The 18188-nt window shown below is 54.2% G+C and overlaps 2 protein-coding genes across 2 annotated transcripts in view; both read right to left on the bottom strand.

The window, feature by feature from the left end:
- The window catches only part of HS6ST2 (heparan sulfate 6-O-sulfotransferase 2), a 99294-nt gene extending 85141 nt beyond the window's left edge, over window positions 1–14153 (bottom strand). Inside the window, exon 1 of the mRNA XM_088538483.1 lies at window positions 13630–14153. Coding sequence (XP_088394609.1) covers window positions 13630–14153 — 524 coding nt within the window. The remainder of the gene's footprint in view (window positions 1–13629) is intronic.
- Window positions 1–18188, bottom strand: part of MBNL3 (muscleblind like splicing regulator 3) — a 420262-nt gene that overhangs the window by 169481 nt on the left and 232593 nt on the right. The gene's annotated exons all lie outside the window — the stretch shown is intronic.

The following is an 18188-nucleotide window of genomic DNA, read 5'->3' as shown; positions in this document are numbered from 1 at the left end:
AGCAGCTCCTCGGAGCAGCTCCTCGGAGGCGACCGCAGAGCCGGGAATCACCAATTCCGCGTGCCAGGAGGACACGGGGACATCTCCGTGTGGATGCAGTGACAGTTCAGTGCACGGCTGCAGCTCCCTGCATGGAGCACGGCAGCTTTTACCCTTGTGTCCCACCACACAACCCTGACGAGTTCCGCGGTCCCAGCTTTAACCTCAGTGGAACAGCTGACACGGCAAAAACGCAGCTCTTATCATTAACGCTAACGACATCCCGCTCTCATCAGCAGGCACCAACCATCTCCTTCCCAACAAGGCCATCCCGCGGGGCTAACGGGCCCTTCGTGGTGTCTGGAGCACGAGCACCATCATCCCGAATTCCGACAAGGTGGCCAGGAAGCATCACCCTGCACCTGCATCACCCTGGACGTTCCCAAGCCACAGGAGGGCTGCTGAAGGCACGAGAGGGAGGATGAACAAGGGCCCTTCCCCTGGGGGGTCAGGCTCCCACCAACCTCCTTGCCCTGCTGCAGCTTCCAGGAAGCCCAAACCCCCGAGGGTCTCCGACGCAGCCTCCTCCTAAACGTGTATCGGGTGCTCACGAACGAGAAGAGACTCCAAAGCAACTTTCCCAACTACAGAGCACACAAGGGTTGGATAATCCAGGTATTGCATTACATTTTTAACGGTTCAGATTTCCAGGCAGCTGGTGAGGAAGGGGTAAGACCTGAATTAGCTAAAAATTCCTAGAGATTTTACAAAGCTTTCCTAGTAAACTCAGCTATTGATCGGGGCAGTGACCCTTTGAAGCTTGCACGTTCCTGGAATTTTAATATCTGCCGTAGGTGCCAAGGGAGAAGTCCAAACCAAGGGCAAGTTGTAACAACTTCAACCAATGTTCCTTGTAAAGGGATGGTATCAAAGCGTTGCCATCACCACACTGACAGCCAGGCCCGTCCAGGCATCTCGGGGGCCTCTAGCACCAACCAGGGCAGAAGCAACCGTGCCGGGACAACGAAGCGGGCCGAGGAGCTCGGGGATGCCCCACTGCGTGCGCTTGTCCATTAATTCCCCATTTTGATCTGCAATTCTGAGGCTCGATGGGCTTTACTTGCCTGTCATCTGAATCCCAGATCAGCATGTGTCATTTCGACAGCCTCCACCCTGTGTTCCCGGGGTGTCACACAGCAGAGCGCGCGGGGGAACTCGCTGTCACCTCGCAGTCAGCGCGAGGCCGTGGAAACACAGAGCCCTGCAGGGCTAAACCCAGCAGCTCAACGCGGGAACCACGTCCACCCCGGGAGAAGGCGCCGCTCAAGGCGCTGCTCGCGTTTCTTGTTGGTCAGGCACGGGGATGGAGAGCCAGCTGCAACCAAGCGGTGGTTATCTGGGGGAAAAAGTGGTATTTCAAAAGCTGAACAGAGGCAACAACTTCTGCTCGCGTACTGGGGCTAAAGCAGGCACCCGCATATATAGTGAAGGCAAACGGAAACATCTGCTGATGCTTTTGTTATACAGAAAAAGTTGCTCTCGTTATTAGTTACAGCTTTACAGACCACAGAGCCTTCCTCAACACACCCGCAAGGAGCATCACCAAAAACACACCTGAAAAACTGACGCCGTGAAAGGGCTGTGAGCAGAGAGGACGGGGCTGCCAGGCCCAACATGGAGCGGTGCTCTGGACTGCTCTGGTGACACGGGCTGGCTCCAGCAGCCGCCCCCAAAGCCACCCCATCTCCAAAGGGGCTGGAAGGAGCACATGGAGCCACTGCCATCACCACGGCACGGCACAAACCAGCACCTCGGCTGAGCTCCGTCGCTGCAGGAGCACCAGCCCTTCCTGGGATGGAGCAGGGATGTTGCTGATGCTCTGGCCCGCACAGAGCCCACGCGCTGCCCGCCCACGCTGGGACCCGCCGGGGCTGCGCTCGTCCCGGGGAACGCGGGGGAAGCTGCCGGTGGAGCCGCTCTCTCCTCCCTCGGTTATTTCAAGCCGGCGCTGGGATGGAGCGGTTTTAGGCTGCAGACTCTCAGCTAGAAGTATTCCAGATCTCAATTAAGCAGAAAAAGGCTAAAATTCTGCTGGAAAAAAACTGCTCGCTGGTTTGCTTCTGAAAATGATTCATTTTCCCAGCACCTGCTTCTCCCCTCCAAATTGCTTTTGTATCTCGCGGAACAAAATGCTGAGTGGCAAAATGTCTTTTTCTTCTCCGGGAGGCTGGAGGAGCGTCTCGCAGGAAGGATGACCGGATTTCACAACATGCGGTTCTGAAGGTTGCTGTTAAATTTGACACCGTAGCTCCAAAGTAATTGTGACTAACCACTAAATCACCATGTGTAATGGATTCCTCTGAACAGTTATAGCCAACAGTTCCATTATGCTCTAATCTGGAAAACATCTGAATGACTCTCCACAAAAATTAGAGGGGAACATAAACGTCCCGATAAAAAACAACACAAGATACTGTACTTAACCAGAGTGACTTCTATAACCTAACGTCTAGCAGGATAACACCCATTACAGTGCAGCCACTTGCTATTTGATTTTTAAACCCGTGCTTCAAGGCGTCAATCTAGAGAGCACCAAACCTACGTGAAAGGTGAAAGGACCAAGAGCAAAGCCCTAGGAAAGGGGCAGGGAGCAGGGGAGCCAAGCAGCACCCAGGGCTGTCTGCGAGCCGTGGGCATGGGCACTGCCATCCCCAACATGTATCTGAGGTGACACAACAGCACGGGCACACCTGCACTGTCCCCAAGACCCATCCTGCCACATCAGCTCTCCTGGGGGTGCGGGAGCGGGTCCCACCGTCCGGAGCCTTGCTGAGCTCCCTCCTCTTCTTAAATCCTTGGTTTCCAAACGCTGAAGCCTTAGGGATAACAAAGCCATGGCGAAAATGAAGACGACAGGGACCAGCAGCAATGTGGGCGGTTTGCAGAGGAAGGACACGTTATTCCCGATGTCTTTAGTGATCCCAGCTGTCCTCGCTGCTCTGGAGAACAATGCTGGGTTGGTGAGGACAGAAAAATGGCTTTATGCAACCAAAACCCACGGACGGTACGACTAGCTACGCATACGAGCAGCAAAATGCAGAAGAGTTACTGATTCATTCCGTTTTCCTGGAAAAGCCTGGACTGTGGTTAAGTGGAGGACAAGCTGAAATTTTCCATTAGAAAAAAAAAATAGGACTTGTTTACAGAGGGAAAAAAAGAATTCCCTCCTTCGGTTGAGCAGCGTTAGTGTTAGTGAGCGTTACTGTTTAAGTGAAGGTGCAACAAAATTCACTGCACAGCCCCAGCGAGCGCCTCGTCCTGCTCCCAAGCCAAGGAGCAGCAGAGGCTGTTGGTGTTTAATGAAAATCAATGCGCTGAAAACAAAACGCAGTAGAACAACCCCGGCGTCCAAAGGGAAGGGGCTGGAGAGCCTTCCCGACGGTCCTCCGGGCCCGGGGGACATGCGCGGAGGGGAGGCAGGCGGCAAGGGGAGAGCACGTGGGCTGCGCGGAGCCATCGAGGGCTCCACGGCTGCTCCCTCACCCCGACCAAGCCTCATCCTGGAGCAGGGATTTGAAACCTCTTCCCCGCCAGCCTTCCCGAGCCGTGCCGGGCTCTCCTGCACCACAGCCGAGGATCGAAGCCAAGCGATGCAATAAGCGACTGCAGCACATCCCAGCCCAGTGGGACCTGCATTAAAGCGAAGGCTTTTGCTTTTGTTCTCAACAGAAAGGGATGTTTCATCTCAGCTGCTCAACTGAAGATGAAAAACTACTTGTAAAATAAAAGGATGTTGCCTGCACGAGCCAAAACGCCTGTATTTCGCTCTCGTGCCTCCAGACAGCCCAAATCAACCCCCACCAGCAAGTAAGAGGAGGCTTCAGGAGCCCTTGCCCGGGCCGTGTCCTTGGAACGCGGCTCGTTGGCTCCTCAGCATCCCCAGGTCCCGCTTTCAGAAAAAAGGGACCCTCGGGTCCTGCAACGCGGCCCGAAACCCTCCCCAGCAGCGCAGAAGGGCACTCGCTGCCTTCCTGCCGCATCCCACGTGCCCCCTTTCCATTTCCACGGTAAATGAAGCAAGCCCTCTGCCGTGGCGGGAGCAACCAGCCACGCCGTGCTGACCTGTGCAGCCCCGGACGGACAAGCCATCTGCAGACCTGTGTGAGCACTGGCCTCCAGCCACCCCGTGTACGCAGGGACACCCTTCACTTGACACTGAGGGTCCCCATGGCTTGCTGTGTGGGCAGGGAGCTACTAAAGAGATGGTCGAATTTAAAAAATCTGCTTTTAAATATCTGCTGTGTGAGAGCTCGTGCACAAAGATACAGGTGCATCGGGCGTGGGGACAGCCCAGGACGTGCTGGTCTCACCCCAAGGCTGGGGATGATCCCAGTGAGGGGGTATCTGCAGCACCCAGCACTGTCACCAACGCTCCCGACCCGCCGGGACACCCGGCCACATGTCCCTGCTGCAGAGACAGCTGCAAGGGGATGAGGTTCCTGCAAGGAGAGCGGAGACACCCAAAGACTGAACCAGCTTCCAGGGAACCCGAATTGAGGGAAGCAAAAGCCCTTCAGTAACACTCAGAGCGACTCGTCTCGCAGGCTCCTCTGGTCTCCCTTGAGGACCAGATCTCAGCTCAGACCAGATGCCAGAGCTCAGGTTTACCCAGACCGCCCTCCGCTGCAAGAAGCCCATGGAAGCACCTGGACTCCTACAGGCACGAATGAGCTCTATGAATAACCTAAAAAGAAAAAATCTGCTAATGACAAGAGTAAGAGACTTTAATACCACCTTAATAAATACCTTAATAAGACCTGAATCAATAATTCTATTATTTAGATAAAAAATATTTTAAATCCTAAAGTTGTACCTTAAGGAAAAAATAAATAAATAAATAAAGCACTGCTCTTCCCACCTATCACTCCCTCCAGAATGCACAGGTTTGCTGCAGGAAGTGATCACCTGCAGGAGCTTGTGATTTCAGATCACAGATGAGGAAAAGCAGCAAGGAAGTTTTTTTCTTGCAATTTTCAGGAAAATAACATTAAATGACAAAAAAATAAAAGGCCTCTAGACAAGAAGCAAGAGAACCTTAGCTTCCTTAAAAGTGTATATATTTTCAGTTTCTAAGGTAGAGTTTATTTGCAACATTTAACACAGGAGCTGTCAGCCCAGACGCGTGTGGGAGACTCCAGCCAAATCCGCCGCAGCAAAGAAGCTGCTTACACGTTTTTACAAATAACCGGATCTTGCCATAATCCAGGCTCTTACAAATCTTGATCTCTCCACAATCCCAGCTTTCCTCAGCCCCTTCTGCATCCTTTAGCCCTGTGCTGCCTGACGCACTAACCAGCTTTGTGAAAGGACAGGCTCGGTGACAGCAATGGGACCTGCCCCAGCTCCGTGACGGTGCCAGGTGTGCAGTCCTGCCTCCCAAATCCCCGGCACATCTTTGTCCATCACGCTGCTCCCACACAACACGACATGAGCTGACACATCCCATCAGTACCTCCACAAAAGCCACACAACTGACCTTCGAGCCAGCTGTATTTGCCAGCCAGAAATGCATTCCATCTTTTATTGGCCTAAAGTCATTGGGAATTACATAAACCCCCAAATCCAGTCAAAGTATTCAGCTAAAGATATACAGGACAGAAAAAAAAAAAAAATGTCACGGGAACCACGCCAACACGAAAGCTTCGTGTCTCATCAGCAACTGACTTGCAGCACACTTGAAGCCAACGAGTTAAAGTCTAATTTATGCCATTTATGTTTTTGCAAGTCACTCGGCTATCATCAGGCAGATGCATCCTGTTGCGTCTGACATTTCCTTGAGCGCTTCTGTCTTATTTTTTGCACAGCCACTAAACTGATTAGATCCAACGCCTCCACAGAAACACAACCAGCCTCTCGAAACGCCACAGAGCTCTTCCTCCCCGCCTATGGACGGCAAAAGCCAACCCTATAAATAAGGGAGGATACGAAGGAATAAAGGAGGATGAAGCCTGTCGCTCTGCGGGGAGCATCCCCCACTGCCAGCCCTGATAAAGTCACCGGCCGCGACGACCGCGGGAGGACGAGTCCTGCGGTACCTTCCATGCAATACGGGTGTCACCCGGCAGCTCTTCCTCAGGCTGGACACGGGCACACGGAGCCGCCAGCCCCAGGACAGAATAGCTGGGAATAGCTTCTCCATAGGAGACAAGAGAGCAGGGGGGAAAAATGGGAGCAAAAATCTTCATCACTCAGATATCCCAAGCTCCACAGCCTGAGAATTTCAAACTGAGTGAATTGTGTCGAGATCTGCTCAAGAACTTTCTCCTTTCAATTTCCCTAGAAGAAAAACTACGTTAAAAACAGGTTTTTTTAGTTTTGAGTGGAAAAACATTGTTTTTCCTATAGGAGGTTACAGCAGTCGCTTCATTCTGAACTGATAACCAATAATAATAATAACAGCCAGGGCCTGGCAGGGCTTTGCTGAAGGAGCCCGCAGCTCCCGCTGCAGTCTGGAGACCTCCCCGAGATAACACAGAGTACAGGAGTGTTGATCTCCCAGCTACCTGGGCCTCTAAGATCATCAAAACTTCACGGGCCCTTGGATTACAGGAAATTAGGAGCATTTGGAACAAGGATCTCATGAAGGGCATCGTCTTCCTCACGCTTTTATTGAGATGCACAAAATCCTTTAATGCTGCAAGAGTCCCTCTCCTACAGCTGCACATATTTAGTTTTATCACAGCAAAAGCTTGTCTCCTTTGGAGCTGGATAAGCTGCTGAAAACCGAGACATAACATGATCTGAGTCTCATCCCTAATGGATCTCAAGACATATAGGTCTCTAAATACTAACGATCTTTTTCAAGACTAAATTAACGGCGATTTCACACAAAGCTGTACACAAGCGATATCCTAACTCGATGCTGTCTTTAAAAGCAGGAATAGCTGAGGAACAAGGCTAGAGCAGGGACAGAGGAGAAAAGCTCATCCTAATTACTAGGCATTCAAAAACATTATCTCATTATATGTGTGTATACACTAACCACCCAGAGATACATGAGTACATGGAAATAGCAACAGGGAGCTCGTGTTTACCAATAGACTTCTTATCTTGACAAATCAAGTGCTGGATGTGAAGCACAGGTCTCGCCCAGCAAAAGCATGTTGAAGGAATCATGCATTCACTGTTTATACCAGCAATATGAACCCACGTACAAAAAAATAGGTTGCTTTGGCTTCTTCGTCTCACATTAGCGATTGCAATTATCATTCATTAATTTTACAGAGCGCTCACAGTAAAGATTAAATCATTTCTTCATGACTGTTTAAGAAAAACTTTACTGTGTTAATTATTCATAAATACCGAAGTCTGCTACTTATTACTCATCACAAATATGATTCATTTCAATAATGCCTGAATAATTCTGCGCTGCCCTATTAGTCTCGGAACAGGCTGTGCAAGTGCCAGCGTCAGCAAGTCAATCACGAGCCCTGCTCCGTGTCCGCTGCCAGCTCCTGTCGGAGGGACAACGCAGGGACGGAGGGACCCGACTGGCCAAAAATGCCAGGGGAGAGAAAAGTGACTGCAGCAATTATGGGTGCTCAAAGCTACTGGAGTCACAGATTTTGGTACCGTTTCCTTGGTCATTTTAAAGAACAGACCTCGGCTGCGCCAAAATCCTACTAAAGTTTCACCAAATTCCAAACGTTTTCATTTTTTTTCCCCCCATAAGAACGCCAAGAAGCCAGCAGCCCCTAGAAACACTTATTTCTCCTCCTTCTGCAGCTTTAACTCCATCGGTGCTTGCACGAGGCTGCAGAGCCGCTTGGCCCCACAGCACCCTCAGACGCCCCTCAACCCGCCGCAAGATCCTGCAAGATCCACTTGCACATTCAGCTTTCGGCCACGTATCATTATTTAACTTTCTAGCAAGTTGCAATGATCTACGTGAGCTAATTTGGGCCGTTACTGTACTGAAATGCTGTCTTTATTATTACAGTTGTGGAGAAAGTAAATTAATGCAAAGGATTGCACACAGAGGTCTCATCCATTTGAGGTAAATCAATGCGTTGCACATTTAAATTGCTCCGCTTTCCTTCAGAAAAGTACATTGAAGTGATTCATTAGGCACTGAACTGTTCACAAGAAACAGACCAATTCTCCTAGGCATGCCAGCGCATCTCTGCTTGTTAAATTTAAAAAGCAATCAAATCTACTAATAAGTCCTTTTTGCTGACATTTACATCAGCATAGAACATGATTCCTGACAATTCAGATTAAATAAATGAGGGACAAATTAATCTCAGTTAAGATACCTTAGAGCTGATGCTCAACTCATTAAACTTAAAAAAAATGTCTTTTAATAAGAAAACTATAGACGATACTCGAGTCCCAGGCACACATTCAATAACCTGGGTCAAAGGTTATAAAGTTGTGCATGTGAATCACAAGGCAGAGGGGTCTCTTCATACAGCTAAAGCCTGTATTTATAGTTATATCTTAATATTTACAAATTCCCCCCACTTGCCCCCAAAACAGAGAAGCACCTTTCCAACAAGAAGATAATGATGTCCCAGCACAGCAGCACCGTGCCATGGGGGTTCCTATTCCTACTCTATTCTTTAGGGAGGACCAACCTTGATAATAAGTAGGATAAACAGCGCAGGAAATTATATCTGTGCCTTCTTTCTAGCTCTACCACAATGACTAGAAATTATTTTTCAATACCTAGTGTCTCTGCTTTATCCAAGCACAAAAACACACAGAATATACAATAAAAGGCTGCAGGGAACATATACTTTTAAATAAGTAAAAAGTCAATTTGTACTGTATTAAAGATGTAGAGGAGAACTGAAGATATCTAGTACGGAAAATTATTTTTAATCCCATTAAGAGGTCCTCGACGAAGTGCCCTGCTTTATCTGCAAAGCCAGCAACACCAGTTCAGAACCCCTCGCGTCACGCAGTCCAAACTTTAAAAACCCAGAGCATATAGTGAAGATCTTCAAGGTCAGGCCCCATAACGGGATTATGTTAAGGAACTGCTGGTCCTTATGAAAATAAAACCCTGTCATGCTGGGCTGGTCCACAGATGCCAACTCCACAGCATCAGGCCCAGCTCGTATCCAGGCAGGAGACAGGCAGGGAAATTCTGCTGCCGCAAACACATTAGCAGCTCACTTGGTAATATTCACTGCGCTATCAGTGTCTTATCTTGCAGCCACAGCAGCCACCAAACCGAAATGAGCAGGGTCATTAACAAATCCCCCTGATAAACGGAGCGGCGCGGAGGTACTCGGGCCTCGCGGCACCTCAGGACGCTCTGCTCTTCCCGGCGCCGCAGCCGGTCCCGCTTTTCTGGGGGAGCTTCGTGGAGGAGCCTTCAAGGGCAGGCGGCACCGTGGCCAGGGGCCAAGTCGCGGCCGGTCCCCACATCTGCTCGCTTGAAGCCTCTCCTCCAGCTCGCCCGGTCCCTGCGTCTCCTCGGGCTCCTAAACCCGGCTAGCGCTTCCCCACCAAGCGCCACGTTGCGTTGGAGGACCCAGCGGGCAACCACCCACGCGGCTTTCCCCCCATGGAGGCCCTCGCTCCGCAGGCCCGAGGCGCCTCAAGCGCCCACCTCGCGGCCGTGGGCACGCTTGCCCCCTTCCCTCTTGCTCATTTTCAGCCCTTCGCTCACCACGCTGCAGAGAAGGGACAACCACCGAACCGCAGCTCTGTGGGGACGCCAGCAGCCGCGACGGTGCCGCTGTGTGGAGCTCGGCAGGCCGCACGAACGCGGCGCTAGGAAGCGAGTCCTGGCGCCCCGCGAGCTCCCGCACGGGAAGCGGTTCCTTCCCGCTCCTTGGAAGCGGTTTCTGCGCCATCAGCACCCAGAGGTTTCACCCGCTGCCTCACGAGCGGGGAGGAAGCTGTCCTTGACGATCAACCCCAGCCCTCAGCCCCAGGCCTCTATGAAACCCCTCGGAAAGCAGCAGAAGAGACTGCACCGATTTACGGAGCTTAACCCTTCCCCAAACTGCACTCAGGTTAACACAGCGCCGGGGTGAACCAAGCTCCTCAACACGAGCTCATCGCCCCGCACAGCAACGCGCCAGCTTCGCTGGGGCACTGAAGGCCTCTCTCCCCTTGCAGTCAAGACCCCCAGAATAATTTTTGTCTCTCTGGCAGCATCGCCTCATTTTCTGTCATACAATAGGTGCCAAGCACAACAGGACACGGAATCCCCACGGAATCCTTCCCAAGAATCCAGTAACTGTTTAAGCTGTTCCTGGTCCAACAGATTTGCCCCAGCAGTGTTAAAGTTTCTTCCAGTCTTAGAGTTCCTGGCTCTGGATGCAGCTCTGCAAACTCTTTCTCCTCTCCAAGGACAACCCCTCTTTCCCATAACATTGATCAAAAGGGATCGTGTCCCAGCCTGACCCCCCCATCCCATCTCACACCCTGTGAGGACACCACCACTTCAGAATCCAGGTATCTGCTCCCAGGTACCTGTATTTGCTCCCAGGTCTCTAACATTTTCCAGCCTAGCCCCAAGCCCTTTTGTTTCTTGCAGTAGCGCCACTGGATTTATTGCTATAGACAAGTTTGGTAGATACCTCCCATAATAATGAGCTGGAGCTGAGTGAAATCTCAGTTCTCAGACACTCTCTTACACAGTTGCTTTGGATGCTGCTTCGGTTTGCTGTGCCAAAAGCTTTGAGGCTTCCACAATCAATCCAGCGACCCTACGGGTCCCTCATGGCTAAGAAAGGCACATTGCTCCTTTCTCAGCGCTGATGCCAAGCTCCACAGACCAACCTCCTCTCTTGCACCTCCCATTTCCCAAGCAGCAAATCCAGAGTGTCCCCAGCACCAGCGGCGTCCACACCTTCCCCCTTCCTTGCCCGGAGATTTCCAGGTGCCCCAATGCTGGTGCTGCTCCCTTCCCTCCATCTACAGGATGGACCCCCAGTAGGACACTGCTCCACGACATGCCAAGAAGGACCAGCACCCTGCTTGGTCTCGAGGCGCGAACGCTTGAAACACAGGAGCAACCTGGCTGAGCCCAGCTGCAGCGCTGCAGACGCCGTTACCACCACTCACCCACCAGCACGCTGGCTTTGCAGCCCCCGGCACCATAAACACAACATTTATTCCCGTTTTGCAGAGCCAGGATTCCCTTGAGGACACATCGCGGGCCATCTGCTCCCGACGGAACCCGCTCCTCGCTCCCACGACGTAACCCAGCCCGGCCCCGCACCCTCTCCTCGCCCCTCTGCACCCCGTGGGGCTCTGCAGGAAGCTCTGATCTCCCCAAAAGTGCTCAGGCAGGCGCCGGCAGTAATTGCTAATTAACTAGTTGTCACCTGAACTTCGCTAAATCGAGAACGCAAAACAAAATTAAATGCGAGATATTACAACGGGTAGACTTGAAGGGACTATTGTTTGTTTAAAAACTCTCTTCCTGTATTTTTAAACATTCAGAAGTCAGTCCAAATAATTGCTTGTTATTTGGGAGAATAACTGTAGCTATTAAGCAAGATATGTAATTAGGTTATTAAAAATAAAACATCATTTCAGAGCCCTTTAGAGAATAGCCAATGCAAGAGCATCACAGCTCCACTTTCGACCCCCTCTTCCAACCTCAGTCCCGGGACCTAGCGACCTCCTGGAAGTCACTTCTGCTGATGTCCCTGGCTTTGCTGGAAGAGGAAGCAGCGCTCTGGACTCTTGGGCAGTGCAGGTACCACTTCCATCTGGCACAGAAGAAAAGCAGGCTCAGAAATCCGATAGGAAGTAGAAAAAAAGGCAAAAAGTCATTTTCCAAGCCTGCGATTCCCTTGTTCCTGAGGTTACTGCCCCGGGACAAGAACTCTCCCCTATCCTGGAGGGGGGGATGAAGTCTGAGCATGTCCCTTCTTTGGGAAGGGACAGGAATCCGTGTCTCAAGTACAGCTCTGCAGGCCGGGCCCGTCTCCAGCAGAACAGGAAGGCAGATCACTAGGAGCCGTTCAGCAAAGCCGAGAGCACGTCCGGCACTGCCATTTCTGCTGACAAACAGCGTATTTATAGGACAGGTAAAATAAACTCCACAACTACACAGACAGCCTCGGGGGTTCGGAAGCCTGAAACCCAGATGTTAATAGACCCAGAGGGCAAGGAATTCGTTCCTGACATTTGCAAATGGAGCATCACAAAAATGAGGCAATTAAATTTTAAAGCAGTAAAAGAAAACAAAAGAGCAAGAATCACAACAGCCAAGTGTCACCAAGAGCTTCATCTTGGGCGCAGGCAGATAATGACGCTAACCATTTTTCTACTAGATGGCAGTGTAGTGTCACACTATATAAAAGAAATTCTAGAAAGGAATTGCATTTATTTCAAGAGAACCTGCACTCAGACTCGACTTCAGATAGCACGAAACACAACAGTACCTCCTCGGAGGGGCCCTGCCATTAGTCCAACCGCACAACAGGGGCGAAATCCGAGTTTCTAATTTCTCAAGGCAATGCAAAAGGGCGCTGAAACCCCCGAGCCGCTCCGCGCTACAGCCGCACGCACAGCCGCGGCCAAGCTACAGCCGGAGCGATGCTGTAATCAGAGAGCGCCCAGGGCTCTTTCATTACGGGTCCTCGCTGCTCCGGAGGAACCAGCTGCGCTTTTGAAGGGCACTTAGACAACAACCAGCGACGGCCCGGCCGGGTTATCAGCTTCAGTGGGGGGCACGGGCATGGAAAGAGCAGCCGGTGCCCCCAAAATTCAGGACACAAACCCCAAATAAACAAGGTGAGGGCTGAAGGACAATGCAAATACTTGCAGGTAACAGCTGTAAGAATCATCTCTGCAAGACCAACATTTGCACAAGCCAAATTTCACATGTAACGAACTGCTGCGTTCACAAACACTCCCGAACTGTTTATTTTCGGCGTACGCAGGAGGTACCGCTCGTGCACCGCGGCGCAGAAGGGGATTTGCAAGAGGCAGAAAACCCCGGGGCGGCTTTGGGGCAGGCTGAGGGCCCTCGTTTCCACGAGCGACGTGGCCTGACCGCGGAGCACCCGGCGATCGGTCCCGATCGGCCCAACGCGAACGGCGCTCACGGCATCCCCGGGGCGGCGGGTGCCGGGCGGCCCCGGGGTGCCGGGTACCGGCCCGGTGTCGGAGCGGCGTCCCTGGAGACCCGGGCGGTCCAGGGGGGTCCTTGCCCATCCCGCCGGGTCTCGGAGGCGGCTCCGCGTCCCAGCCGTCCGGCTCTGCCGCAGAGCCCGGAGCGGGGCAGGGAGGGAGCCGAGCCGGGACTCGGGGTCGGTACCGGGGGGACCGTGAGCGAGTCCAGGGGCTGAGGCCGGGAGATGGCGCAGGGGGAGGTGATGGGGAAGGAAAACGCTCCCGGGGGGGAACTGCTGGCCCGGAGCCTGGGAACACCGGGAAGATGCCGGAGGGTCCCGGTGGAGCTCGGGACAAAGCCTGGGGGGGCTGCGGGGAAGGAGCCGAGGGGGCTCCCGGGGTGGCGGGACCGGACACGGAGCCCGGGGGGGACACGGAGAGGTCCCGGGGGACACAGCCGCGCACAGAGCCGGCCGGAGGACAAGGACACCCCGTCGGTGCCTGGACGCGGAGCCCGCGGTTACTCCCGAGGGGGACGCCCGGCCGGCGGGGCAGCCTCACCGGGAGGGCCGCGGGCGCAGCTCCCTCTTGCCGTCCACGAGCGCGGGGACGCAGTTGGTGAGCTCGGTCCAGTCGGCGTGGAGCCCGCAGCTCCAGCCCGTGGAGAAGCGCGAGAAGAGCCACGTCTCGCGCTTGCCGGGCCGCAGGCACGTGCACTTCTTCTGCCCGGCGCGGCACTCGCACGGCTGCTCCAGCTGGATGTTGCGGACGAGGTGGCGGCCGAACGTGGTGCCGCCGGTCTTCTGGATGTGCAGGAACACGATGAGGTCGTCGCCCTTGATGTTGAAGTCGACGCGGCGCAGCAGGTCGCGCGCCGAGAAGTTGAAGCGCGGCACGAAGCGCGGCGGCGTCTCGTCCTCGGCGCCGTACGGGTCCCCCCCGCCGGCGGCGGCGGCGGCGGGGCTGAGCGCGCGGAGCCGCAGCAGGCGGCACTCGGTGCCCGGGCACACGTACTGCAGCACGATCACGGCGAACAGCAGCAGCAGCACGAGCGCCAGCAGCGCCCGGTGCGAGCGCTCCTCCATGGCGGCCGAGCTGGCGGGGGCGGCCGCCGCGGAGCGCCGCGCATCGCCCCCCGCCTCAGCGCCGCCGCCGGCCGCGCGCCGCCGCCATCGCCCCCCGCCGCCGCCGCCGCCGGCCCTTCCCGGCAGCCCCCGCGCTGCGCGCTGGAGACCGCCCCCCGCAGGCTCCGCCCCCCCGCAGGCTCCGCCCACCTCACAGGACACGCCCCCACCCCCGAAGGACACGCCCCACCCCCGCAGGACACGCCCCCCGGTGTGCTCCGCCCACCCCCAGAATGGCACGCCCCCTCCTCGGTCAGGCTCCGCCCCCTCGGTCGGGCTCCGCCCCTCCCGGATAGCTCGGGAGGCTCCCGCGGGGCCGAGCGGGATGTGGGGATGGTCCGGGAGCGGGAACGCGGTTGGATGGGATATGGGAATGCTCTGGGACCGGGGGGTTGGAGCCAGGTGGGATCTGGGGGTGATCTGGGACCGGGTGCCCAGCGTGAGAATGGGATCTGGGGATGCTGTGGGACTGGGAGCTTGGAGCTGGGCCAGGATCTGGGGGTGCTCTGGTGGCAAGTGCCTAGAGCCAGGATGGGATCTGGGAATTCTGTGGGACTGGGAACTTAGAGTCCAGTCAGGATCTGAGGATGCTCTGGGCCTGGGAGTTTGAAGCCAAGCAGGATCTGGGGATGCTGAAGATCCAGGAGGCTGGAGCGAGGCAGGATCAGGGAATGCTCTGATAGCAGGTGCCCGGAGCTGCCCCAGGCCCACTCCCGTACCCGGTGTGCGGCCCTGCGCTGCACTGGGATGCGCTGTTCAATGTGCATGGGATCACACAGGGCACGTTCCGCCTCCAGGCTGCACCAGGCCCTGGGCGCTCTCCGGTCCTGGTCTGCTCTGGATGCATGGATCCCGGTGTGCAGCTCTGCTCTGGATGCAAGGATCCCGGTGTGCAGCTCTGCTCTGGATGCATGGATCCCGGTGCGCAGCTCTGCTGTGGATGTATGGATCCCAGTATGCAGCTCTGCTGCGGATGCATGGATCCCGGTGTGCAGCCCTGCTCTGGATGCATGGAGCTGCACGGGCTGCAGCCCGGCCCCGCGCTTGGGCCCTGCGCCCGTCCCGCGCCGCGCTGCGCTCCGTGGCCACCCGCACGGCGCTGCCCTCGCACAGGAGCAGCGGCAGCCAGGAGCACCCCAGGAACCTCTTCCCTTTGGGAAGCACCGAGGATGCAGCAGCGCTGCCGTCTGCTCCCGCCGTACGCGGCTCCCCACCTTGGCCCCTGCGTGCATGGAGCAGAAGTGTCCCTGGATGCCACGCACCAAACCCAGGGCTTCTCCCGCCACCAACCCTTTCCTGCCCTGTCCTCCCTGGAGGGACTGGCCCTTCCCTCCACTTCTGCTCTTGCCGTGCCCACCAAGCAGGCAAGGGCTGCTCTCCTAATACACACAGCAGCCAGGTGAAAATAAAGTACTCCTCACACCTGAGAAGATAAAACACTCTTTCAGACCTTTAATTCATCATAAAGAAGGGGGAAAAAAAAAAAAAAAAGAAAAAGTGTCCTGCCTCCTCTCCCCTCAGTGCTCCTGCAATTCTTTCTTATTTTGCAGGTACCAGTGGCATTAAGAGGGAATGGCTTATGGGTTTTATCCTTGAGCAACCTATCCACTTGTCCCGATTTTTTTTCCATTTGTCTCTAATATTTTTCAAACATTTATACTCACAGTAATAGGCAATTTTATCACAAAGAATCTAGGCATGAGAACTACTGAGTTAATTTGCTTCTGTTTATATCTGTCTCTCCAAAATGAATGGATTGCACCATTTAATGAAAATGCTGTGTTCTGAAATTCAAGCTTTAAAATTATAAAGATGTTGCTGTGCTTTATATCCATCACTCTCTCACAGTCGTTGATATATATAAAAAAAGAGCTCATTCGCCTCCAGCTATATTTATTTTACATTATGAAATAACAAAGATGCGTTCTGAGTTAAAGCAGATCCTGAATGCTAATACATAAGAATTAAGAGGAGGGAATAATGATGGCCTAATGTCTACCCTAAATTAATATATACTATAAAAGATATGATGCATACGGGGCTGGTGCTCCCAGCAGAGCTGTTATTTTGGAAAGGGCTAAACAAACAATGATCATCCTTTCGCTGATGAGTGATGGGCTCCCGTCTGCCGCCGTGTGCGGGCGATGCTCCCGCGCCTTGATCCAGGGACGCGCTTGCTGGGACGCTGCGGAAACGAAAAGGCCCCTCTGGTCTCCCCTGGCTGTGGCTGCCGCCCTGCAAGGGCCTCCTGCTCCCTGCTGAGGACTGATGTGATGAGTCTGGGGCAGCTTTAACGTGTGTTGGGTCTGCTTGGATGAAGAGAGGCAGTGCAAATGCCTCCTGCCATCCCCATTCCCAAGGCTAGGAATAGCGGGAAAGCACAGGGAGTGAGGAGGAGCAAGCAGGGCTCTGGCATGGCCCAAGAGCAGGGAAACTCCGGATAAACGTATCCTGTATCCTGGCTAGTTGGAGCCCAGGCTTGCCCGGACCCAACCAGATAAGGCCTTTCGCTGGAAAAAGTTGCAAATTAGCAATGGCCCGTAGCAGCAGGGTGATGAGTAAACTAATTAGAAAATGAGGCTTGATTATTCATGGCCTTGACATGTCAGAGAGCAGCTAATCAGAGGAACAAGGCGCTCGCATGTGCCTTGTAACACGGGCACGGAACCCGCAAAGCCCTCCAGAGACTGCGGCAGGGACCTGCAAGCAAAGGAAACCCCTGCAGCAGTGACATCGTCCCCTGCGGTTGGGTTTCACTGTGCGTGACCATGAAATACCCTTTGCAGGAATCACCTGTGGGAAGATGGACACGGTAGGAGGTATCCGCACAGTAGTTCCTGGGTGCAGGAATGTTCCGACAGAGCCCCTTCCCGGCACGTGGCACCAGCACCCGGCCGCAGCCATGCCGGCCATCACGGTGAGCCCTGGTTTTCCCGGGAGCTGGCTTTCAAGGCACATGGTATGAGCAATATTTCCATCCCGCACATGGATCTCTGACCAGCAATGAGGTCCTGATGGGAACCTGGCCCCAGGATGGACACCCAGCTTCTGGACACCGGTCAGGGAGCAAGTAGGTGACACTGTCCATCACCCCCATCCTATCCCAGCATAAACTGGGCTGAGAAGCTGCTGAAACACCAAATTCCCTTTTGGTAAGGACAGCCCAGGACAAGCCTAGGGAACAGGATCCGTGGGGAGAAAGGGGCTCTTTGGAGCACATCTCCGAACCCTCAGGAGATGCAGGAATTTGGGACAGCTTCGCTGCTCGTGCCGCGTTGTCTGGGTCCTTGCAGTGCTGGGCACATTAATGCCACGGGCAGGAGAGCCACCAGGAGAGCCACTGCAGGAGATTATCGGTGAGGAGCAGGAGGCCCCGCTCTTTGGAGGTGCTTACGGGCAGCTAAGCCGGGATTAGACGGCGGCCCGGAGGGTGCAGCCCATATGGTCCAAGGGCCATTTCTGTGCCCGGCGCAAAGGGCACCAGCTGAGGCAGGCGCTGGAGCACTGGCCCTCCCAAAACCCGCTCCATCCTGTGGTCCTCAGCACGTTCCTGCATCCCCAGCGCCGGGATGCTGCGTTCACCAGCCTCGAGCTCCCCGTTGTCCCTTGCAAAACACGTACCTGGGGACCCTGACCTACTTTCACACAGAACCGCAGCATTCGCCAAGCGACGCTGGATAAGCACCTGCCTCGAACAGCATAAAATGCTCGTCAGCAGCACTTTCACATTGGAGAGAAAAGATGTAAAGCTCTCATGAAAATACGCGTTGCATCTTTCTAAGAGTGAGGAGGAAATAGTTCCGTGTGGCCTTGGGAGGAACGGGGGAATACAGCACAATTTTCTATTGCAACACATTTCTGTAGATACTCCTATGTCCTGCCTGAAGTAAATACGGTGGATTTGGTCCACGGCCATCCAAGAACTTGTGCGAAACCTGCTCTCTACCACAAAATTACACCAGTTTAATTATGCTGGTTTCCTGCACCTTTCCATGC

Source organism: Tinamus guttatus, unplaced genomic scaffold (assembly GCF_059628265.1).
Source record: "Tinamus guttatus ecotype Peru unplaced genomic scaffold, ASM5962826v1 Tinamus_guttatus_pri_ptg001087l, whole genome shotgun sequence".
NCBI lineage: Eukaryota > Metazoa > Chordata > Aves > Tinamiformes > Tinamidae > Tinamus > Tinamus guttatus.
The sequence above is the reverse complement of the archived record's forward strand: the minus strand, read 5'-3'. Positions and strand labels throughout refer to the sequence as shown.